Source organism: Rhagoletis pomonella, unplaced genomic scaffold (assembly GCF_013731165.1).
Source record: "Rhagoletis pomonella isolate Grant_MI unplaced genomic scaffold, Rhpom_1.0 Rhpom_scaffold_00005, whole genome shotgun sequence".
NCBI lineage: Eukaryota > Metazoa > Arthropoda > Insecta > Diptera > Tephritidae > Rhagoletis > Rhagoletis pomonella.
The window spans coordinates 81,896,370-81,921,622 of NW_023458559.1; the positions used below are offsets into that span (position 1 = coordinate 81,896,370).

The 25,253-nt window shown below is 33.8% G+C and overlaps 3 protein-coding genes across 9 annotated transcripts in view; 2 read left to right on the top strand and 1 right to left on the bottom strand.

Annotated features, from left to right (window-relative positions):
• The window catches only part of LOC118739698 (NADH-cytochrome b5 reductase 3), a 16,569-nt gene extending 5,415 nt beyond the window's left edge, over positions 1–11,154 (top strand). For 3 of the 6 annotated variants that reach the window (XM_036471191.1, XM_036471195.1, XM_036471192.1), the window contains 3 exons: positions 7,091–7,744; positions 7,809–7,908; positions 10,562–11,154. In XM_036471191.1, the coding sequence (XP_036327084.1) occupies positions 7,091–7,744; positions 7,809–7,908; positions 10,562–10,734 (927 nt within the window). In that variant the 3' untranslated portion in view covers positions 10,735–11,154. Of the gene's footprint in view, positions 1–2,054; positions 2,316–7,090; positions 7,745–7,808; positions 7,943–8,207; positions 8,263–10,204; positions 10,427–10,561 lie in introns of those variants that run through there. The other 3 variants (XM_036471194.1, XM_036471196.1, XM_036471197.1) reach the window with 3 other exon arrangements.
• Positions 11,155–15,302: 4,148 nt separating this feature from the next.
• Positions 15,303–25,253, bottom strand: part of LOC118739700 (G2/mitotic-specific cyclin-A) — an 11,030-nt gene continuing 1,079 nt past the window's right edge. The window contains exons 3-8 of one of the 2 annotated variants that reach the window (XM_036471200.1): positions 25,168–25,235; positions 24,705–24,999; positions 19,220–19,443; positions 18,946–19,150; positions 18,246–18,493; positions 15,303–18,169 (exon numbers count right to left, since the gene is read on the bottom strand). In XM_036471200.1, the coding sequence (XP_036327093.1) occupies positions 18,001–18,169; positions 18,246–18,493; positions 18,946–19,150; positions 19,220–19,443; positions 24,705–24,999; positions 25,168–25,235 (1,209 nt within the window). In that variant the 3' untranslated portion in view covers positions 15,303–18,000. Of the gene's footprint in view, positions 18,170–18,245; positions 18,494–18,945; positions 19,151–19,219; positions 19,444–24,704; positions 25,000–25,167 lie in introns of both variants that reach the window. The other variant, XM_036471198.1, reaches the window with a different exon arrangement.
• On the top strand, positions 20,826–23,011 carry LOC118739701 (RIB43A-like with coiled-coils protein 2). Its single transcript, XM_036471201.1, has 2 exons — positions 20,826–21,448; positions 21,505–23,011. The coding sequence occupies exons 1-2, from the start codon at positions 21,326–21,328 to the stop codon at positions 22,525–22,527; spliced, it is 1,146 nt and encodes a 381-aa protein (XP_036327094.1). The 5' UTR covers positions 20,826–21,325; the 3' UTR covers positions 22,528–23,011.

Genomic DNA, 25,253 nt, shown 5'->3' on the forward strand with positions numbered 1-25,253 from the left:
AGCTTTAATTTGATACCCATATTAAACAAATACATCCTAAGGTTACCCGGGTCCACGTTTTGGTCTGTATCTCGAGACCCTAGTCACCCAGCTATATGAAAAGTGCTCAATCTTAAAGCATTCATGAACAGCTTTGATTTGATACCCATATTGAACAAATACACCCAAGGTTACCCAGGTCCACGTTTTGGTCTATATCTCGAGACCCTAGTCACCCAGCTATATGAAAATTGCTCAATCTTAAAGCATTCATGAACAGCTTTCATTTGATACCCATATTGAACAAATACACCCAAGGTTACCCAGGTCCACGTTTTGGTCTATATCTCGAGACTCTAGTTATTTTTAAAAATTTTTTTTTGCTACAAACCTCACGGAGCCCGAACCGTGGGAATCGGTTCGGCGGTTCTTGAGTTATAAGATTACCAAGGAAATGTAACTTCTTTTTATATATATAGATGAGTATTGAAGTCGGCTTTGTTTTTTGCTTAAAAATTACTTGTTATAAATTGCACTTCTTATATGAAAAATGCGCTGTTTAAAACTTGCGCTAATTTTACAAAAATTTCATGAGGCATGTAATTGCATATCCAAGAACTGAGATTAAAAAGTTCAAAATTTTGATGGAAGTTTGTTTGTTTCTAAAATTTTTATTAAGTTTTCAAGTTTGATTAATATATTAATGTAATGGTTTTGTTTAAAGCATGAAAAGTATTTAAAAAAAAAAAATACAAAACAATTAACTTGAAAAACATCGCAGATATTTGAAAAAATCACCATTCTCTGAGTTTGATCGCCAGTGTATGTACATAAAAAATACAAATATGTGCATATTCATATGTATGTATATACAGATGCGTGCAACTAATTAGCAACGAAATTCAAAACGATATTGCTTGCAAATTATGTTTATTTATTTATTTTTAATAATTTTCATTTAAAATATAATTCAATCTATATCAGAAACCACAATAACAAAAGTTGCAAAGCTTGCACAAATTGCAAAAAAATTAATCAAACTTCAAAAAATTGTCATCAAAATTTCAAAATTTTTTATTAGAATATTTAGAAAATTTTCGGGTATGCAGTTTTGTAGCCCATTCAATTTTAGTATAAAGTGCAAGTTTCAAGTCGCTAAAAATTACCGTTGATTTTTTAGAATTTTTTTTGTCGAGGGTGTTGCGGATTTTTTTCCATGTAAAAAAATATTTTGATCATGTGTTATACCCGTAAATTTTCTAAATATTCGAATTAAAAATTTTGAAATTTTGATGACAACTTTTTGAAGTTTGATTAATTTATTTGCAATTTGTGCAAGCTTTGCAACTTTTGTTATTGTGGTTTCTGAAATAGATTGAAATATATTTTAAATGAAAATTATTAAAAATAAATAAATAAACATAATTTGCAAGCAATATCGTTTTGAATTTCGTTGCTAATTAGTTGCACGCATCTGTACATATGTATACATATTTAGCCTTAAATATGGCATAAGAAAATTTTCAAATAAAAATTATACTTTTCGCTCAACTTTGATTCAACTAAAAGTATGTGAAAGTTGAACAAGACAAACACGCTTTAAGCGAAAAGTGAACGTTTTCGGGCAAAAATGGTGGATCTACGCAACCTTCCGTAGCAAGGGGGGACAAAAAGTCAAAATGGGGTACGTCTGACCGATGAGTAAGCCCTCTTGAATCCATGCATTTTTAAATGCATATTAGTGTTCGTGCTAAATTTCCAGCACATATCCCAAAAAAAAACAAATTTTCAAGATCCAAAACATTACTAGTACATAGTCTCCCATATATACATACATACTACATACAAACGAAGCTTATCTCTAATATACATTTTTGATGATTCTTGCTCTCTTATCGCTTTAAAAACGATACTCACCATTACGTACGCTAATATTTATGAATTTTTTTATTAAAAAGCTCACACATACATTTGTATGGCTGGATGTATGTGCATATGTACATACATATGCATATGTATAATATTGGCTTCATTTTTAACATTGACATTGGAATACATAATAAGCCTTAGTAGATGCAGGGCTGGAAAATATTTGAGCCGACTTTGCTATTCGTCGACATATGAAGCGCCGGTTCGCTCATGTGCCTAGCGTGTATGCAACTAGCAATTGCCTCGTCGTCCAGCCATGCTGAAGTCAAATATAAGTAATTAGACATATTGGAAATTAAACTCTGTTAGTAGTCGGTCAAAGGGCAGTGAGTTTTATTGATTAAAGTTCAACAGTGCTAATAGTGACGATTTTAGCGCAGTAAATCGAGACGATGAGTGATTTAGACGTAAGCCAAGCCAAAATTTGCCTTGTTAGTAGGTATAAAGAAATTATATTCGGTAGGGTTTTTTACACGTTAAGCGTAGATGTATATGCGTGTGAAAAAACACGGCTATTATAGAAGTGAGACAATTTGCAATTTGCTCTATACTGGGTGCAAGTTGAATAATACAATGTCATGCTTAACAAATAAAAAAATAATGTTTGTATTCTGCATAGATAAGTTAAATTTAAATGTATATACATAATTTATATTCGTACGTATTGGCATTATATCGGCGGACGTTTATGCGGAGCTTCTCTTCGATTTGTGGTGCGCGTCTGGAGGTGGGTTCACAAAAAAGATAGGCCTTTGGCTTTACGCCTCCTCCGAACGCAAATGATTTTATTAGGAAAACATTTTTTTGATGCTGCTCGGACGAGGGATCGAACCCTGTACTTGTCGAGTGGTAGTGCCACTTCTAACCTCTTATATGGAGATAAGAAATATTAAATGATAACACGTTTGTAATTTCCATGCAGCCAATTAAAAGAATTTGAGATCTGGTGCATTAGTTTCCATAAATGCTTTTGAATTTAAAATAGTTGTGCGCACATACATACATATTTACATACAGTGAAAGCTCCAATAAGCGGACACCGATGGTCACCTACTTTTTGTCCGCCTATGAGAGATGTCCGCTTATGGGAATTTCGTAAAAAATAACATTAAAATTCAAATTTAAAAAATTAAAAATTCAGGTTTCTAAATTAAAATTGCGAGAATTGTGCCGAATGCAAGTCGTTTTTTGAGGGTCGAATCGTATCGAAAATATCACGTTATTTCACGCATTTCCACTCGACTAGTGTATTAATACGGAAAAACTTGGCAGCACTGCATATTTTTCGACGATTTTCGTCGTTTACTTATTTCAGCACGGCAGTAGACAGTAGCTCTGATCTTGAACTCCATGAACTTACTGGTTTTACACGAACTTGCAGGAAGTTACAGGAAAAATGATCCCGTACTCCAAATTCCTTCAAAATCCTGTAAATGAGAGCGATTTTCGGAGAGTTGTGTAGAGAATAAAGTTGCCAGATTTTACCCGAACTTTTTCTTCTGGTAAAATCATGAAAAGTGTCAAGCGATCGGCTGTTTGACGTTTTTACAGAAAAAATGCTTTTTTGTTCCCGTACTTTTTGGTTGTTACTCACCTTGTACTCTCACTTTATTTATTTATTTACTTATTTATTTATTTATTTATTTATTTTATTTTCAATCTACAGTACAAAGTACCTTACAGACTAAAGAAACAGTAATAAATTATATTTAATACATACTTATCAAATAATAGAATTTAAGATCAACACAAAGTTAGATCTTGATAAGGAAAAATCAATTAATTTAAAAGAAGATAAGTCATTAAATTCTTTTAAGGCACGCGTAATAGGTGCATTACTTTCAAAATTAGTTCTGCAACTAGCAACGTAAAAAGGAAGAAAGCTTCGCAGATTTCTTTGCGGAACGTTAAAATTTATTCGCTCTAGAAGAGTTGGACAATCGACATTGCCATTAACTATATTGAAAATAAACGAGAGAGCTAGAATGGACCTTCTTTTCTCTAGAGAGCATAGATCAATAAGCAATAGCCGAGATTGGTACGGTGGCATTGGATCCTCGAACCGTAAAGAACGCAATGCATGCTTTAGAAATATCTTTTGAACCCGTTCGATCCTATTTATCGATTGTTGATCATAGGGTCTCCAGATAATTACTGCATATTCTAAATTGGAGCGTACAAGAGAAGTAAAAAGAAGCTTAAAAGTGTATGGATCAGAAAAATCAGTGGAACTACGTCGAATAAATCCCAATACCGAATAAGCCTTTGAAAGAATGAAATTTATGTGATTATTAAATGAAAACTTTGACTCGAAAACCACTCCAAGATCTTTAGTCTCTGAAACTTTGTTTAAAACACAGTTATCAATAAAATAAAGGGTAGATGTAGCATTAAGACGCCTAGTATAAGTTAAGTGAAAACACTTAGCAATGTTCAACGACAGCCGCGACTTTTCACACCACAAATGAAGACTATTCAAATCACTTTGAAGCTTACTTGAGTCTTCCATATTGTTAACCATCGTAAAAATTTTCCAATCATCAGCAAAAAGAAGATAATTTGAAAAGGTAAAACAACTTCCAATGTCATTTATAAAAAGAACAAAAAGTAGAGGGCCTAAAATGCTACCTTGAGGAACCCCAGAAGGGACAACAAAAAAGTCCGAAGTTGAGGAATCAATTGAGACAGCACAACGACGATTGGATAGATATGACGTTATCCATTGCAAAACGGATGAATGGAAGCCAAGGCAAGCTAACTTAATGATCAGAATCCTGTGGGAGACTCTGTCAAACGCCTTAGAGAAGTCAGTATATATGCAATCCACTTGCGAGCCAATCGAAAACGCTGAGGTGCAAAAATCGCTAAATACCATTAAGTTAGAGACTGTCGAGCGCCCAGAAATAAATCCATGTTGGTATGGGCTTAGTAATGATTTTACAGCGAAACAGATTTTGTCCTTAACAACACTTTCAAACAGCTTCGAAATATTTGATAGTTTTGCAATTGGCCTATAATTACGAACATTACTTTTACTACCATTTTTGAAAAGTGGCGTAATTGTTGTTATCTTCCACTCATTAATAAAAATACCGGAAGAAAGGGATTTGTTGAAAATCAAGTGTAAAGGATATGACAACGCTGGGCAGGCTCTTAAAAAAAGAGCTGATAGGCCGTCTACGTCCGATTTTGGCGAAGTATTGAGAGAAAGCATCGCCCTTGAAACTTCATCAGAGGATATATGCAAAGTCCCTAGATTAATAGAAGGGGGGTATTTCAGATGAAAAGTCAGGAGAAATCACATCGTCTTCAACAAAATTAGAGACAAAATATTCCGCAAAAAGATTAGCGGCCTCAACAGGAGTATTAGCCGACTTGTTATCTAAAAATAATTAACTAGGTATACTAGAAACTTTTTTCGATTTTACGAAGCCCCAGAAAGATTTCGGGTTAGCTTTAGAGAGAAGTTTTGCTGTTTGACATATTTACAGGATTTTACTCGAAAAGTATTGGATCAGAGCTAATATTTATTCTTCAAAAGACAGAAACAGAATGACTTAAAATTATATAAAAATGTATGACGTTTTCTTTTCTTCCGACAAATCTCAATGCCTGCTTCGCTCAAGCAGCACGAAGAGGGCAATGAAAAGGCAACACTTTTTCTAGAAAAGAAAATATCTTTGAATAAGGAATATACCCTGCCAGCAGAGAAACGTACTTTTTGCCGAAAGTGCAGTTTTCGTACATTTTTCGTTTCCGGAAATGTTCATAAAACGATTTTCATTTTAATTTTTTGTTCATTTTTCGTATCCGAAAAATATCATCATCTTATTTCAAAACAATAATTTTAAAATATTTGTTCAAACTGAGCATTTGAAAACATGTATACTTATTCGCCAGTAGCTAAGTGTGCAAAGAAGTGTCCCTGCAAACCAAAGTTCCCGAGATTTTAAGGAAATCGCTAGGAGTATCTCATTTCTGTAACGATTTTTTTCCGAATCTTCAAAGAAAATTATATGAAGTGGTTGACACGAACTCGTAAAGAAATTTCTTTACGAAAAATAAAGAAAATTCTGAAAAAAGTCTGCAAGAAATTCTTCACATAGCAGCATTATTTTCATTTCTTCACCGATTTTCTTCCGAAATTTCGTAAAAGAATGGAAGTGTGCGTAATTTATTTAATTTTAAAAAATTCGGAAAAAAATCGGATAAGATCTTTCCGAATTCGTTAAAATTTCTTTACGATTCAGAATACTCTGAAAAAGTGGTTTGCAGGGGTGCTACTATTTGATAGCTTTCAGGAGGTTCCAGGTTCGAATTCCATCAGAAGCAACACATTAAAATTAGTTATTCAAATTGAAATAATTGCTGAATCTTAAATTTGTTTTTTGTTTGGCTTCCTGTAACTATGAAAAAGTTTCTGTGAAGTTCATAATGAAATCGTTTTCAACGAAAAATTTCATCAGACAAATTTCAGGAAAACAGCTGAAAGCGCATCCGTTTTACAATCATTTTCGATAGTTTTCTGCACATACGTTTCGGATGAACACTTTAGTGTCAGAATTGATCTGAAAAACGTCCGAAAACGGAATCGGAAAACGGATGAAACATCAGGTTTTTATACGAAATTGGTTCCATTTTCGGATACGTTTCCGGATATATTTTTGTGTACATATACATTCATATGCATAAGCGCAAGAGTCAATATCTGACTGAAAAAATTGACCGCTTGTTAGAGCTTCGCGTCCGCTTATGGGAGATTTTTTTTCATAACTGGACATTTTTTCAGTGTCCGCGTCCGTTTATCGGAAAGTCCGTGTATGGGAGAGCTTTTGAAAAAAACACAAAAAATTGTTCGCTCCCAGGAATGTACATACTTTCAGATATTCGTGTACACGGGGAAAATCCGAATTACAGGTTAATATCCGTTCATCGGTTACTCGGATATCCGGATATTTTAAATGGTATTTGTAGGGATTCGTAAAAGTGCTCTCAAAGTTATTTAATCTAATTGCTATTTATTATTAATTTTGAGATTCAAATACCCGCATGTTTATAACACATTATTTAAATATCAGAATATATAAACTATTCGTACATTCGGAACATCACATGTGCAATTTATATTATTTATTGCTTCCATTTATTAAGTATTTAATTAATCTGCTTTCTCTATCTATAGTTAGTTCCGATTGTGGTTGGCATTGCGGCTGTAGTGGCTGGTGCTGCAATCATTCATTATCTGCTCAATAAGAAGTCGTCGAAAAAGCGTCCCGAACCCAATCGAACTGCACGTCTGCGGACTTTAGTAGACCCGAATGACAAATATCAACTGCCACTAATTGAAAAGGAGGTTTTAAGCCACGACACACGCCGTTTCCGCTTTGGATTGCCATCCAACCAACATGTTCTTGGTTTGCCCGTAGGTCAGCATATCCACTTAATTGCTACCATCGATAACGAATTGGTAATTCGACCATATACGCCAATATCAAGTGATGACGAGGTCGGTTACGTTGATTTGGTCATTAAAGTATACTTTAAAAATGTGCACCCTAAATTCCCGGCTGGCGGCAAAATGACACAATATTTAGAACAAATGAACATAGGTGATAAAATTTCGTTCCGTGGCCCCTCTGGACGGTTACAATATCAGGGACAAGGCCGATTCCAAATCAAAAAGCTTCGCAAGGATCCACCAAAGACAGTTATAGCCAAGCGTGTAAATATGATATCTGGCGGCACAGGCATCACCCCAATGCTGCAGTTAATACGCGATGTTCTAAAGCATAATAATAAAGATAAAACTGAGCTCGCGCTGTTGTCTGCTAATCAGGTAGGATAATTTAATAGCTATTTATTTTAATATTTGTGTGGATTTTTTTCTTTATCTTGTACAGACTGAGGCGGATATTTTACTGCGTAATGAACTGGATGATCTAGTAAAAAGATATCCGGACCAACTGAAAGTGTGGTATACGGTTGACAAAGCTAGTGAAGGTAATACGAAAATTTATCATATAAAATGAACTACATACCATGATAAAAACATAGCAAGGTATAACCGTTCTCTCAATTTGTCGGCCATGATTTTTTTTTGAAGTTTGCCAACATTTTAAAATCATATAAATGTGAAAATAAAAAAATGAAATTGTTCGAAATTGTTGTTGCTTGAGATTGAAAATGAAAATGTGTGTGTGAGTTTGTGAGAAAATTTAAAAATTAAATTGTTTGGAAACGTCAAGAATTTTAAAAGTGACTCTCAGCGGTTCTACCTTACTATATTTTTATCATGCTACATACATACTTCTTTCCTACAATTTCCTATATTCATCCTTGGAGCAGATATTTTCATGAAAAATAAAACTGCATATACATATGTATGCATGCCCAAAACAGAAGCTTTGAAAACTATAAATATGCATTTAAAATTATTTAAAAAATCAAGAAATAGAATAGAGCGATACGATATGCGATACCATATGCGGCGTGATAGCAAACCGTGTCGCACGGCCGATACGCAAGCGATATTATGTCGCAGCAGTGTCGCCTTTTAAATTTACGTACACAGATATGACAAGCTACCCCAGTGCGTTTCGCCGTTAAAAATGGCGGTTCTAGTTAAATGTATGGAAAACCATATGTACATACATTAAGAACTTCTTATTTTTAATTTAAACTGATTTTAAATTTTTTCTAGCAGTTTTTGGCTTAAATCCTGTTTCCCTTGCAAATCGTATAAATAAATAATATGGGAGTTCACAAGGTGCTGCATGCTGTCGTATTGTTGTATGTCGTAAACTTCAAACGGCTAAAACAATACTTAAGAGATTCGTAACTTACTATAAAAGTCGTATTATGAAATTTCACACCGTTAAAAAATTGTTTAATGTGGTTTCAAGTCCTCTAAACATATATTTAGCCGTTAAATACTTCACGACTATATACTTTACAAGTATATACCGTTTAAAACCCCTAATAAAAATCCAAGATGAATATATATGTTTCATCATATCTAAGTAAAAGAAGTACTTTAATAAAAGTAACATGCTTCCTTAGTAAAATTAATAAGAAGAGATAAAAATACAAAATATAATATGCATACATAACTTCTGCAAACATTTACATATAATATATATCGGTCTCAGGAAAATAACAAACCCAACAAGCAAAGCAAACTTAAAATAAGATTTTTTTTAAGTTTACTAAAATAAATATAAAGCTTGCAAAACGATTATTCTTGGTTTATAAAATGCTTAAAAAAGCGTAATATAAAAATATCCACACACATTTTTAAAGTTAAAGTTAAAGTTTAAAAAGTTACATTTTATTTCAACGCCTAAGCTTATATCTGAACCTGCAGGATTTAAGCCTTCCTGTTTCATGTTGAAGACAGTCTGAAAAAATTGCATCGTCTCCACAAACAGTGCTGATCGTTTTCTTGAATATGAAAACAGACAACAAAATAAAACCCTGTGAGCAGATAAATGCAACAACCTGTATCAGACTTCGTCACCTAAAATGGGAAACACTGTATCTATTTTTTTTTTTTACATAAAACGACGTGAAATGCATCAAAATCAATCAAAAAGTAAATTTGGATTTTTTTAGTTACGAACTGTTGCGTTTCAGATGGCGGTTAGTTACGACTTTTTGCATATCAGGTGGCAATATGTAGATTAAGCAGCTTTTATTTTTTTATTTTCACATTTATACATCTTTTTGCGTGGGGATTTACATACATACATATTAGCGTGGGCTGAAAATCCGCTTTTTTATAATGTTGATTGGTAATAGCAAAAATATCGTTTATTATGCTCTAAAAAAATCTGTGTGCAAGATTAAAATTGTTGGTCAATATCTTAGGCTCGCCCGAGTCCATCAAAGTTCAAGTGGTAACAAAAATTTCTTAGGTTATTTGGATATTCTACAAAAATGGGCTATATACCAAAGTATGCAGGACTAATACTTTCGAAGATAATTACAATTTTAGTAAAAAAATTAATTAATTAATTTATTAATTTTTATTTTTTTGGGCACCTTGAACTTTGATGGACTTGGGCCAGCCAGCCTAAGATATTGACCAAAAATTTTCATCTTTCACACAGATTTTTTTTAGAGTATAATGAACCATATTTTTGCTATTACCAATCAAAATTCTAAAAAATCGGATTTTCGGCCCACGCTAATAAATATTCTCAACTCTTTCTTTATACTTAAATGAATTTTTGAGGCACACATGTGTATATATTCAATTTATTTGGAATGCTGCTTTTGGGCAACTTTTTCACAAAAGGCTGGGCCTATAGTGATGGATATGTCAATGATGAAATGATACGATCTCAACTTTTTCCACCGAGTTCAGACACTCTTTGTTTACTGTGCGGACCACCGCCGATGGTGAATTACACTTGCATACCTGGATTGGAGCGCATTGGCCACCACGCAGACATGCGCTTTAGTTATTAAACTAATAAAAATAGGGAGTTTAGTAAAAATTTCGCTAAATGCGTGTAGGGTAAATATTTTTATGTATAACTAATCCGTATACCTGATTACATGCCTAAATTAATTATTTACATGCGTAAATTAAGAATTTGAAATCAAGTATTTCGTAATAAAACAAGAGCTCTTTTTTTTATCATAAATGCAGGTTGGACCTATGGAGTGGGGTTCATAAACGAAGAGATGATTGGGCAGCATCTTTTTCCGGCCTCGGAGGATACTTTGGTGTTGATGTGCGGCCCACCACCAATGATTAATTTCGCTTGTAATCCCGCTTTGGATAAATTGGAATTCCATCCAGATACAAGATTCGCATATTAAATTCAAAGTGCATTTAAAGAATTGTTAAATATTAGGTCAAATTGCGTGGATAAATTAAGTGTTGCCAACGCAAATAATATGATCTATGTGCATATCTGTTTTATTTCGGCTATATGTATATTCAAAAGAACTTTCTATCAGAGTTGAAAAAATTGTGTTATTAAAATTAATTTAGAAACGCTACTTTTACCATCTTGCATACCTCTTCACCTATGTTTTTGCAACGGATTACAACACATTTTCTTATATTGAAACTTTTCGAACAAAAATAACTACATATATATTTGTGCAAATATTGTGAATTCATGATTAATACTAGGAACTGAAAAGAAGCTTTTGACGCAAAATGTAATTGTTAAATCGTTAAGCAAGTCAGAGAAATGGAATATATTTAGAATACTAATGAAAACAATTACTTCATTACTTGCTGTTTTCTTTTGTCGACATAGGTACGTATGTATGTATATGGGCAAATCTACAAAACAGGTAACCTTTCTGTTATTTAGCTTTATTTTCATTGTTGTAAACTATATCAGGCTGGCTGCTTTTGGATATAATTAATAGACGTATACTTGAAGCCTCAAAAAAATGTTTAAACAATTTGTTGCATAACTTTTGAGTTATAGATGTTTTAATTCAAAACAATATTAAAAACAAGTGAATTTTTTATGTAATTTTTAAGAGGTGAAAAATTAATTATGTCTATAACTTTTGAAGCACACCATATACTGGTTTGCAATTTCATGTGCAATTAGTACTTATGTGTACACTTCATATGTAAGTTGGTAACTAAAGTGTGCTTTAAAAAATAATTAAATGGCAAGTAACGAAAAGTGTGTAACTCTACTTTTCACAATTTTCAATTTTTTCGGTTTATCGCGAATAGTTTTTGATGCATGTCATTTAAAAATTTTTTTTGAGTATGTATTGTATTCTACAAACAATTACGAATAATTTGATACCTAAGCAAAATGTGTGCATTCAGAATAAACCATCTTTGAAAGATGAAGTATTCTGCGATCTTGCAAGTAATTTTTATTCCAAAAACATCTTAATTGAATGCACATTTGGAAAATACGTAGAAACGATCTAAACCTTTTTTTTACTACCTGTCCTTATAACATTACATATACCTGTAAAATGCTTCAAACAATTTTTACTAGAATTGTGTAAAACCCCTAATTTACTACTTTTAATGCGGATCCTTCTTGTAGTCCGAATATTTCGAGCGTGGTATTAAATCAACTTTTTTCGACAAATTTCTGATTTCTGATAGTTGCTCTTACTGAACTGGAGCCGTCCAAATTCAATGGCGTCCACAGTTTTTCCCGATTGGCTCCACTTTTCGAGATAGCTGTACTTGAAACTTTACTTACATTTTAACTATTTCATTAAAAACTCACCCAGTTTTGAAGATATTTTAGTAAAATTTTTCACAATTTATTTCCATGTTAAGTGAGTTTATCTTTCAAAATCTTTTTAATCAAAATGTACAACTTGCACAGTGTAATTTGAACCCAGCTTATTCTTATATATTTTTTCGATCTAAATGCTTATTCCTCGTCTAACTTTTGAAGCACTTGTTGAATATGAATTAGACTTAGAGATTACGAATAGAATCATATATAAAACACAGGTGTGCTGTCAAATTAAAATTTTTGTTTTGAAAGTGTACCTGTTTTTTTTAGATTTGCCCATATACCTAATAGGACATTCAATGCCCCGAAATCCCGGGATTACAGCTTCGGGATACTGAGGTTTTTACTGGTTCATTTACGGAGTGAAAGTGATGTTGATATCGCAAAATTAATTCACGTGCTTCGACATAAAAAACGGGAAATACAGTGCACCAAAATTTGGATTCAAAGTGAACTTGAGTTATTTTCACTCGGAAGTGAATTTCAAAACCCGCCTGAATAAATGTACTTGCTTAAACATTTTGTACAAGAACTAGGTAAAAACGAAAAACCTGGTAGCAGTTAAAATCACAAGGAGCTTTTACAGTAGACAGAGTATAAACGATTTATACAATAAATATGTGTTGATATTAAAGATAACTATACAAATATTTAACATTAAATTACGGCTTCCTTCACCAAGCTGCATTATGCTCCGCCTAACACCACATGTGGCGACAATAAATCTGTGAAATTAACTCATTCTTGATTGCTGAAAGCAGCGCGCTTCCCCACATTGAACGATTAGAAAACAGTTCGAATTCTAATGTGTTTCTCTAAGGTAGAAGGTTAGAAGACGATTAGAGAAGCTATCGAAAATTATAGCATTCTCTACAATAAGGGGACTTACATAGTTCTCGATATCGAGAAAAAATCGTTCTAACGATGAATTTTAATTGCTTTCTAATATTTAGTGGTTTTCTCATCATTCTCTAATCGAATTCTAACATGATTTCCGATGCGAGAACTACATTAGAATTCTAAAATCAATATATTTTTCTAACGTTGCACTGTGTTTGCTGGGTTACAGCAAAATGCAAAAATCGTGATAAAGTCAAAATTCCGGGATAAGAATTTTTCGTATCCCGAAATCCCGCGATTGTTAAAATGCTTCGGTATTGAATGCCTTAATACCTACATATATAGCCCACCGGTAATAGTTTACTTCAACCGTAATCACTTTTAAATGAAATGCATGAACCGGCGAATTGCTAATCCAAGAAATTTGTTCAACAAATTGGAGGTCGTTCATCCATTTGCGGGTAAATACATATGTATTAAATGATTTGTATAGCTGTATACTGGTACTCAACATTACCATACTTGACATTGACCTCGCACATTTGCTTTGAATGCGCATTGCTGAGTATGAGGAGCATAACAAAAACATTACATCGACCAATAAATTGGGTCTGTGCCATATGGATTTTTTGTTTTAACTACATTGGCACACTTATGCACCGCGTAAAATTAGTAAACATTTTCATATAATACACTTAATTATGGCCAGGAAATCTATACTGAAAATATTTGTATCATGGTAATCATTACTCCCAAATGTATAGGAATTATAAGAAACAAATTGAGTAAAATACTTTTAAAAAATTCTTTTATAATTGGTCTAAGAAATACATACAAAGATTCCGTTCCAGAAACATCGAGGGCATCCGTAAAAATGTAATATATAGCAGGGATGTTGCGAATATTTGCATTCGCATTCGTTATGCGAATGATTCGCATCATTTTACACATTCGCATTTACATCAAATGATACGAATGTTTTGCGAATGCGAATGTGTACATGGGCAGAGAGTCCACTCTAATATTGTTGAAATGGCTCTACATCTGTCTAAGCAGGGTGCGGACAATAACAGACTTTTAGCTTCAGGCGCTAAACGGTTAAGTAGTATATCAAGCAACATTGATGGGCCTTCAACAAGTACTGCTAAAAGTCTTATAAGCAACCTAGAAATAATGTTAGATTCCTCCAGTGAAAGCGAAGGCTCGGATGTAGAATCTGGAGACATTAAAAAATTTGAAATTAAAACTCAATTGAAGGTCTATCTTAAAGAAAAACGAGCCCATTTCGGTGAGAATCTTCTCGATTGGTGGTTCCAAGTAAGCAATTGTTCAGTGCAGCCGGCCTTATATACGAGCCTCTAAGAAATCGCCTCATGGGAGAAAGGGCAGCAAAGTGACTTTTTTTTTAAATACAATATGCCCCTTTTGAACTTTGACTACAAGATTAACACACTGTATCGGATAAGCACTCTTTTAATGTTGTAATAATTTACAAAATTTTTAAGTAATAAAAACGATGACTTAAGTTGATTATAGCTCAGGGCGCTCCAGCAAGCCTCTTTCTCTATAAGTGTAGCTAGATCCGGTATGCCTGTAAAGACTTCAACCACCTCTGTCGGGCACGTGCGCATGACCGCCGTTACGGCCACACAAACCAGAGGGGCTACTCTGTAATGCGATGCGAAAGAGAAATGCAAAATACATCGTAAGTAATACGCTGTGGCGATTGCTTATCGCATCGAATTGCTCTTTCGTATCGCATTACAGAGTAGGCCCCCAGGCAGTTCAGCTTACCCAGTGATGTTTCAGGTTGCTTGCTTGGCACTTGGCCACCAGGCCAATACGTTAGTTTAGGGGATATTCACTAAGTTTTACCATGTAGACTTCGACAATCGTAACATCCCCTCGTGGCTTTGTTGTTAACCCCTGTGAGTCCCAATTGGGTCTCTTATCTATTATTATGCCTAGATATTTCGCCTCTTGTGAGAACTCGAATCAGTTAACACAAAATGCCTCTGCTGTGGTTGAATGGTTGGGGCGGTCGCCTCTCTGCAGCCAATGACAAACCACAGAGTGTATATCTGCAATGAACAAGTTTCTTATAAAATCCACTTGTCGTTCAGAGGCAGCGCAGCGTAAAACTGTAGGCCCATCCATTTGTGTAACAACATGAAGATACATACCACAAATTGGAGGAGCTTGGCCCAAACACTTAGCAAAAGTTTAAGCGCCAAAATATTATTATTACACACAATTTAATTAATCATTCGGTAAAAAAAAATGTGTATTAGAATAGAACACCGTTGTCTATTTGTTAAACAAAATTGATTTGCCTCCACTGCTTTATTAGTTTCTTCACAATATTTTTCTTCAAGAACTTACCTATTAAATAAATGTTATTTGAATAAGACAAAACCGGTCCCATTACCGTTGCGATGCAATTTTTTCCTTGTTTATTTTATATAATTTAAGCAAATATTTTTAAGTTAAATTGTTTATTTTCTTATACAATTCGGGTTGAAGTGAGGAAAGATACTTATACGTACATACATAGTACGCCAATTTAATAGGCGATGCTTTAATTTGAGAAACTTATGAATCTGGTCATCAATTATAACTAAACATTTATGGGTCGATTAGGGTTTGCAACCAACCTTCAGTGTACTGCAAGTGGCTGATGGCAACTGAGTTGTTATATTGGCAACTGAATTTTTGAGGAATTGCAGGGGAAAATTTGACTGAGAAAATTTATTATTTTAGCAATTGTTCCAGCAGTCTTTTTACACTCAAGGATGGATCTTTAACTTTATAGCACTTAACTGCAGTTGCTACTCATAATATAAATTTTCATCCCACTGGCGTTACCCATCGGCGACCCAACTAAAGTGGCATTGCTATACATAATCGACCCATTACTTAGTTTACTCGTTGTTGTTTTTTTTAGATTTTATTTGAATTTATATTAAACCTATTATTCTAAAGCATGCAAGCACTTTTATATTAAATGCAAGCTATAGTCATCTTAAACAGATTCCAATGGTAGCATTAAAGAAATCGTCGGCTGAAAATTATTGGGCTTCAAAGTACACTGAGTTTTCTTTTTTATTCCTGGGAATCTGGTAAAATCGGCTTTATAAAATAAAAAAAGTATTCCCTGTTAACCTAAAACCTACAAAAATTATTGCGCACATTAAGTATTAGTTTTAATTAGTTTTTAATTGTTTTATAAAATTTTTAAATAATTTCACCGTTTTAAAATAATAGCTAGCATTTTATGAATATGCTTTTGTGCAGTTCATTTCACTAATACTACAGTAAAAAATATATATTCTAATACAAGGACAGAAACTTAAAAATATTGTGTAATACAATACATAGAATTTGAAGGATATTTGCCACAATCGAAACGAGTACCAAGAAAATACAGATACAGCTGTGTGCTCCTAATTAAAAACAAACACATGATTTGGATTTTTAAGTGAAATATTACTCAAAACAAGGAAACCGAACAAATTTCAAGAAGTGCATTAGGTTAAGACTGAACACTTCTCAACATTATATAAGTAGTTTTTGTTTAGTTTCCTGGAATAAATGTATTCACAGCACAGCGTTTTAATGTGTTAATCGTATATAGTTACCTTAATATAGAAATGTCCTATAACATTTTTTTTCTTTAGAGTAATTATAAAAACCAAAGTTACTCAGGTGCGAATTTATTGTAAACACTGGTTTAAAAATACTGAAAACTAATTTCATGATATAGTAGTTATTTTTGAATTATTTCTGGTCTTTGGTGAGTAATCTACTGATTTTTGTGTAAAACGGAATTTCGAAATGAAATGAGTTAAGACCTTTCTATATCAAGGTGACGATACGTATTATTCAAATAATGTGCACACAACCGTAATTCAGAACTTTTCAAAAACAGGAGTTTTTTGCAAACAACCCGTTTTTGACATATGTTACATACATACATACAAAATGAGTTTTATGAACAATATTAAGTCGTTCGATTGCTATATCAGATTTAAAGTTAAAGGCAAAGCCAAAGAGAATTAGATTAATCCGACTTTCTGTTTCAAAATTGTGGCTAATAAAAATCACACAAACAATGAAGGAAAGAAAACAGGATGTTAGGAAAAAATAAACGAAAACTTACATTCATAACCAGTTTCACGAAAGCTATTGAACGGGTGAGTTCGACAAGTGTACAAGCGCAAATACATTTTTTTGTGTTAAAATCAAAAGCCATACAACCAACGTACGCATGCCTAGCCGTTAACATAGCACAGCTGATTGCAATCGTAAAATGAGGATAAAACCCGTACATGTCCATGATCTTAACAGCAAAACTGATTTTGGGCTTGTGCGGTTGCCGAACTTACCGATTCAATTTAATTGAAAATTATTATTTTTAGTTAACCAATAAAATAAAAAAAAAAAAATTTTTCAATTAAATTGCTCCATGAAACTAGCCATTACAAAGTAAGCAAAAACTATTTCATTACATATTTCGGGGAGGGTTTGGTTGGAAAAAATTAAAATAAAGGATTTTATTTTTTAAAACTACAAACAGATACGTACAGAGTATATTTTCATTATATTTAAGCAACCGTTTTAAAGTTGTTTATCTTAATATGTTAATTAAATGTAAATATGCTCAACGTATGTATTTATTACAAGTTTATTTTATAAATTTAAATAACATAAATCAGAAGGTTAGTTACATAGTACTTTTTGATACGCATATCATATTTATATTTTACAGTGGTAAGTCTATATTCTATCGCTGCATGAACATATTTTCAAAAACGCTCCCGCAGAATTTTTCGTATATGTGTTCCCTTTTATTTTTTTTTGCGTTATCATAATTCGAAATCAGTTGCTTAAATAAATTATTTATACTCTGTATCCAAATAAAAATGGAAGGGATAACAGAAAATATGAACAAGGACTATTAAGCGTTTTTCAAACAATATTAAAAACTCCGAAAGTGGATTGATTTGGATCAATTGAACATCAGAGAGATCGCCCGCCGAACGTGTTCATTATTTGTACCGGATGTGGAATTTTCTTGCGTGTCTTCACATCTAACAAAAGCGTTGTGTTTGCGTAACAGAGCCTCAAAAGCTGCCTCATCGAGTTCTGCAGGCTTGATAGTAGATACTTTCTTGTATCTTAGAATGTGCAAATTTGTTAGAATTTTCATATATCCAACTAGTCTTCTATGTACATATATATAGTTATACTTACTTATCGGCTCTGTATTTTTCCTGAATGGCCTGCTGCGCTAGTTTTGTGGCCGCGTTGTGTGTCTTACAAAGGTGTAAAAATACTTCTTTCAGGTCTTCTAGAGAATATGATGTTACCTCTTCCAATTCACGAGTCCAAATCGCATAATCCAACAGGTGTCTCGACAGTGCAAGTGCTGCAGCGGAAATTAACGATGGAAGGAAACGCAAGTATGGGTCAGCTTCCAAAAGTGCTAATTCGCATATGTACTGCGCGTAAAGTGGAATAAGTAGTTTTAGGGGAATACATAAATGGATGGGTAAATTGAGAGTATCATTTACAGATCTATTCTCCAAAGTTTTGTTCGGTGAATAAAGCTCCTACATATTTATACATTCTGTTGCATTCGGAGCACTCTTAAAACCTGCGATATTTTAATGCAATCCCAGGGCTCGAATCGTCACATACGATATCCACGCGTAATCACGTAAAAAACGCATTTTCGGATTATGACATATGTACGTGAACGTACTCTTTATCCCATTCAGTTTATACGACTGACGTATCACGTAATTTTCTTCCGTCTGGTTTTCGATCCGTAAACGGATGCTTCGATTCGAGCCCAGAGTTACCAATGTAATCAATTGCGGTTAATAGAGATTTTCGGTAACTAAATCATCAGAAAGGAGTAGAATAGACCTGCGAATGGAATAGAGCTTACTTGAGTCAGGTATTTGAGCCTGTCTGTCATGTCCAGCAATACAGCATATGTGTTGATAAAAACATAAGCCGTTGGCGTGCATAAGTCAAAAGCTAAAATTTTTAATATAATCTGTTCCATTCGCAAAACTTGTGCTTTGTTGTAGGTGTCATCAGTGATGAATACGAACTCGCCGACGTCTGGCGGGTAAATTTCCTCGTATTTTCTAAGATTGAACGAGTAGAAAAGTGATAAAATTTATTGACGCATTCGAGACTTCTGATCTTAAACTTACGATGCTATATACATTGCTGCTGTGCCAACCAATTGCAATTTGCTGCGTACTACTGACATTTGGCTAAGGAAGCGGTCAATGTACGATACGGAAAGGTATAGGGTTTCTGTATCCAAATTGTATTCCTCAGACACTTCTACCAGCCAATCAACGAGAATTGTACGCATTGAATGATTAATATCAGCCTGGCGACGCATATAGTGTGGTTTAGGACGATGTTTCTTCTGTGAGAAATATTGAAATGGATGTAAGTGAAATTAATATTTTTAATCATAAGCAAGAGCGCCGCACTCAAAATCTAACAACCTTTAGAGCATTTATTAAAAAAAAAAAATAAAATAAATTTATCCCATTGAAACTTGATGCTGTGGCAACATACAAATACATACATATGTAGAATTTTGCGAGTATCTAGAGTTCTAGCTGGTGGTTTCCAGAAATTAACTTTTTATGTCTGTATTTTAAAAATTAATTTATAAAATATAAATTAAAATAAATATATAAATAAATAACTTTTTATGTGCACATACCTACACATATGTACATATGGACCCGTGTTTGCGATTTTATGGTAAGTGTGAAAGGGTAAATTTTACTGGAGAGGGTTTTTTAAAATTCTCCCTTAAACGGTGTAAAAATTTATTTGGATTTAAATGGACACCGACATTATCGACTGATAGCTTTCTAATAGGTCTATTTCGTCGTTTAAAGTATAAAACCGCGTAACTGACATTTGCTGCCGAAAATTGGATTTGCTCACACAAGCTCTTGGCTCAATCCTTATCCATTCGTCCTGAAATATACTTGCCAGAAATGCGATTGCTTTACAAAAAAAAGAGAACCATTTTGAAATATGAATGCTTTTACTAACTAGAAAATAATTAATGCAACCTCACATACGCGGTTTTGCATTTTGTTGATACGCGGTTTTGTACTTTAAACGACGATTTATTTTTTGCATACCTTATTGTATAAAGGTAAAATGGTCCCTACGATATTTTTCCTGAACATGCTGGAAGGTAAATTATCAAAGAATTAGTTCTCGCGATAGTTTTATGTTGCATAATCTGGAAATTTATACACAAAGGAGTGTGGGTACTTTAAGGATCGTCGTGTGTTTTTAAACCTAGTTATTGGATAAAATTTGCTAAACGAAAACTTATAATCTAGAGATTAAAATCAAAGACTGAAATTTTATAAAAAGGAAAGAAGACTAAAGTGCAAAAGTTTTGATAAGTAAAAGATATAAAATCAAAATCTTAAAATTGTAGGAACGCAAAAGTGTAAACAAAGTAAACGATAAAATTCCTTTTGCTTTTTTTTTTGTACCATACATAGTCAAAGGGTCTGACTTCCAAACGTCGATTGCATTGCATACGTACAAAGATGGAACATTATTCCATAACGCCGAACTACAATTGGCTGAAAATGCATACTTTTTCGAGTTATCGAAACGTAACGCCAGAGTAATCAGCGCATCAGAAACAAAGTTGATACTTCGTTTGGTTTTGGTCACCATTTGTGTTTTAAAAAAGCGCTGTAAAATCGAAAATTCCGAAATGGTGATCATTGTTTTGTTAAATATTCAATATCCAATGTATATGGTTGCAATGTTTCGCAACTCTGCCTATACATACAGTTTAAATACTGTAGTAGAACAGTATCCAAAAATTGTATTGGTACGTTTTGGAAGTCAGCCAGTCTGTAATTTTGTAGGACACTGTAAGTAGTATTTGTAACCTATTTGGTAGCCGCTACAACAACAACAACCTGTTTGCAACAAAAATTTTTTTTCGATAATTTCTCGCCTACGATAAAATCGCAAATAGGGATATGTAGCTGCAGAGCTAATGCACTTGATATCAGAGCCTTTGCAAGTGTCCTAGTAACCGACCAAACAGTCTTAATGTGTTCCCCAACCCATTGCCTTCCTTCTCTTTCACTTTATGAAGACTTTGCATTTTCAGCAGTAAGTGATTTTTAAATCAAGAGCTAAAAAATGTATACATATTTACATAAATACATAATTTTTATACTTTACTTATTTTCAAAATTTCAATATCTACTAAAATAACTACTGCTGCACTTGACAGACAAACGTCATAAATGTTGAAGATTCCAATTGTAACGAAAGGCGACATAAATGAATCCGCTAAACTACAGAGGCGTGCTCAATATGAAGAGGAACGGAAAGGCCGTATATTTAATGCAAAGCAGAGATTATTTGGTGTATGTTTTCAAAGTACAATAATAATCAAGCTTCTACATATATTTTCTTTATTCAGTTAGATTTGGAGGCTCTGGAACGTCAAATTGCTGAGAAAAAGAAACAACGACAGGTTGATGCGGAATGTGAAAGCCGCTATGAAGACCAGACACAACGTCAGCAACTTGCCGTTTACGCGAAATCACTGGAAATGGATAAACGGAAGCGTGTGGCCGAAGCAGATCTTAATTACTATCGCTGTCGCTTTCAGCGCAAAGATCAGCGGCGCGAATTCGATTTAAATGACCCGAACTGGATTAAGAAGGCCTTACCTGCGCGTGTAGCAGACGACGACACACGTCTGGGTATTTCCAGTGCCCAAGTTTTTTCCGGCGAAGATATTGGCCATAGCGAGCGTAAATTGCGACAACAAGCTCAACAACGTGCCTGGTTAGATCAGCAAGTCCAAGAACGCAAACAAGCCGAGGATGCCCGCATTAAAGCCGACTTAGTGATGCAAGAGTCAATAGCCTCACGCGATAAACGTCTGGAGGATATGGCAAACGCAGAACGGAAGATACGCAATCAGATGACTGCAGCCATTTATGATTTCAATTCGCAACTAGCAAAGTCTAAACGGTTCGACCGTGTTCGTTCGAAAAAGGAAAATAGCGAAGATGATCTTGCCGAAATCTATAATATGCTTACTAGTGATATGTTAACTGAAAATCCGGATGTTGCACAGTCGCGTACACATCCTAATAAGAAAATAGCATTTATGTATCGAGGTATGACCGATGATGAGCTGGTGAGCTTTCGTAAGGAGCAGTTACAACAAAAAATCCTTAACAAGAAGAAGCAAACTGAGCAGCAGCTCATGGACAAACAGTGGGAACAATATGCTCTTAATATGGATCGGGAGTTGATGTTAAAGCAGCTGGAGTTGGAACGCAAACAAAAGCAACTTTTGGATGATCATTTACGCCACAACGCTCGACTTGCAGATGAACAAAGAGTGCAAAATGATATTACAAATAATATTTTAAACAAAAATTACGTATCTAAGGAGTTTTATGATCAGTTTAACAAAACTTCACGTTAAAATGAGGATTATTTGTTCAAACGATTCAAAATTTATCATGAAAATTTGCATCACATTCAGATTGATTTACGACTGGTGTATTTAGAGATAAAATATGACTATTGCTTATGCATTTAAATATACAAAATTGAGTATATCGTAGATATGTAGATGTGCACCATTCGCTCGAGAATCATTATGTATTTCAACCAAGTTAAACACACACATGTATATGATAAATTTCATCTTTTGAGTGGAACAGGAATCAAAAGAGAATATGCTTGCTTCATGCATGACAATGTTTTACGACAGCTGAAGAAATCATCCCTTAATATGTTCTGCAATGGGGAACAGCCGAAGTGGCGGGAAAGCATTTGAACACAAGAGGGCGAATAGCGAAATTTGTTTATAATGGGCAGTTTTTGTTGTATCACTTTGAAATTAGTTCTAACAACACCTCCATTTTATCATTGACATTGCGCCGTACTGAATATTGAACGAGCAAGACAGACAGTGTTGCCATTTTGGTGCTTTTGCAGCTAGATTTAGCTCTTTATTTTTCTATTTAGCTGCGAAAATTGGGATTTAGTTCCTAGCTCTTTTTTTAGCTCTTATCTCGCACTTTTTTAGCTCCAGAAAGTTTTAGTTGTATTTGGCTATGTATTACAAATAAAAATCTGTAATTTCAGTGTACAAGTGTTGAATAAAAATCATTTGGCTTTGGTGATCTCGATTTGGCTTTGGTATTTCGATTAATACTTAGAAAAGTTTCATTCCTAATGCAAATGGCTCGCATGCAAATGGACAAAGTAAGTCGATTAGTTTCTATCACGTGCGCGGGAGCACACAAACTATCCCTGGCAGTAATTCGAGCTCCGATAAGCTAAGACGGTATATTCTTTCTTAGGCGTTCACGGTAGAAAAGGAAAGCCAAAACGCAAGCATTGATAAAATTATAACTTTTGAAACGCAGTGGAAAAACGAACATTTGTATTCACGGGAACCTACAGATTCCATCTTAAACTCTTGGATTTAGGTTAAAGAATTCAAAAATTAATTAGAAGAAAATCCTTTTTCTGAACGCGCGGTTTTTGTTTTTACCTTACTAATTTTACCTTAATGCCTCAAGCTCAAAAAAAATTGTTGAATATAATTGTTATAAGGCCATAAAATAACAAAAACAAATTAAGGAGAGAATGAAATAAAATTTTCCAGAAAAATTTTGCAAAAAATGATTCACAACCCGAGTTTTTATGGTCAACTAAAATATTTCAGATTGCAGATTTTAACAGCTTGTTAAGTATTTTTTAGAGAATCGTTAAGTATGCGCATGTGTTATAAGTAGAGTCCGATCGATTTATCGTACGTCGTTACTCTAAGTATTGTTACGATTATCCTTGAATTAATCCCTGAATTCCGAAATCCTTCGGGTTCTTTTTACTGGATTGTTAAATTGTTTACGTTATAAAAATACTTTTATCATTAAAAATCTACGGTTACTGTTTATTAACAAATTGTATTCAACCCAACACATTTACAGTCAGCAGAAGCTGCATATATTTACTACTATGAATACAACTAAAAAATGTGATTTCAAATGAACTATGTTTTTTAACATTGAATAAGAAAAAGACTATGGAACAAAGTACTGCAATGATATATGTACTACTTTTGATACATATTTATATATGTACATAAATAGATTCTTGAATGATTATTTGCTTTGTAATATTGTTTTCTTATGTTTTTCTTTTGTTACTATTAAAGTTTATCAAAAACATTTGTTCTTGAATGAATTTATATTCAGGTAGTTTTTTTAAGGAATCGGCATCGGCCAAAAATTGGGAATCGGTCGGACTCTAGTTATTTATAAGTGCTGTAACAATTCATTTTATAAAATTCGTTGCATTTATTAAAATTACGGAAAATGTAAAAGCAACTTTACGTCAATAAATGCTCAACTTAAAAAAAATTAGCTCTACATTTTAGTTACTATTAGCATTATTTAGCGCTTTTTAGCTCTTTTTTCGACCGATTTAGCTGCAAACAAATTTTTTTTTCTGGCAACACTGAAGACAGAATTAACAAATTCGATGTCAAAAGAAAATAAAGTCAGCTGCTAAGTGGCTCGATTGAGGCACATCTCCTACTCAGCCGCCGCTAAACATTTTCACGTTTTAGGAATGTTTTAAATTTACCTCACTTTCGAGAAAATATTCCAAAATATTCCTTTGGTATTCCACTACTTCAAAGAAACGTTGACGGTCATTACGGGGTACGAGGTGCCGCCGTTCCCGCTCTTCCTCTTCGATGGTTAAATCAGCGACTTTTTTGTCGTCATTGTCATCATCCAACAATTGCGAATCGGATGGTTGAGTAATGCCAATATGAGAGCGATCAACCGACATCGGTGAAAGCACCTCGGAAACGGACATCGGTGTGGTATCCAAAGCGCATTCATCATTAACACTATTCTCCTTTGTTGAGGATTCACTGAAATAAAAGCAATGATAATAAAAAATTTAATCAGAAATATTTAGCTATCGGCATTTCCACTACAGTCGGGTATACGTAGCCGGAACGACCCAGATTTATATCTGGCAATGCAACGTTGCATAAGGCTGCTTGGGGAATTTTGGAGCTCTTACAAGCACACATTACCTAAAATCGTTTTTAATGTGACGGCTTTGTTGGACTGTGTAAATATTTTCCTTTTCTGTCTGTGTGATTTCTGTAGATGCAATCGC

What these genes read in the sequence shown, in the direction of transcription:
- LOC118739701 (XM_036471201.1), top strand. Translation starts at nt 21,326, where the DNA reads ATGTTGAAGATTCCAATTGTAACGAAAGGCGACATAAATGAATCCGCT. An exon ending in CAAAGCAGAGATTATTTGGT is followed by an intron (nt 21,449 to 21,504) that starts GTATGTTTTCAA and finishes TTCTTTATTCAG; the next exon opens with TTAGATTTGGAGGCTCTGGA.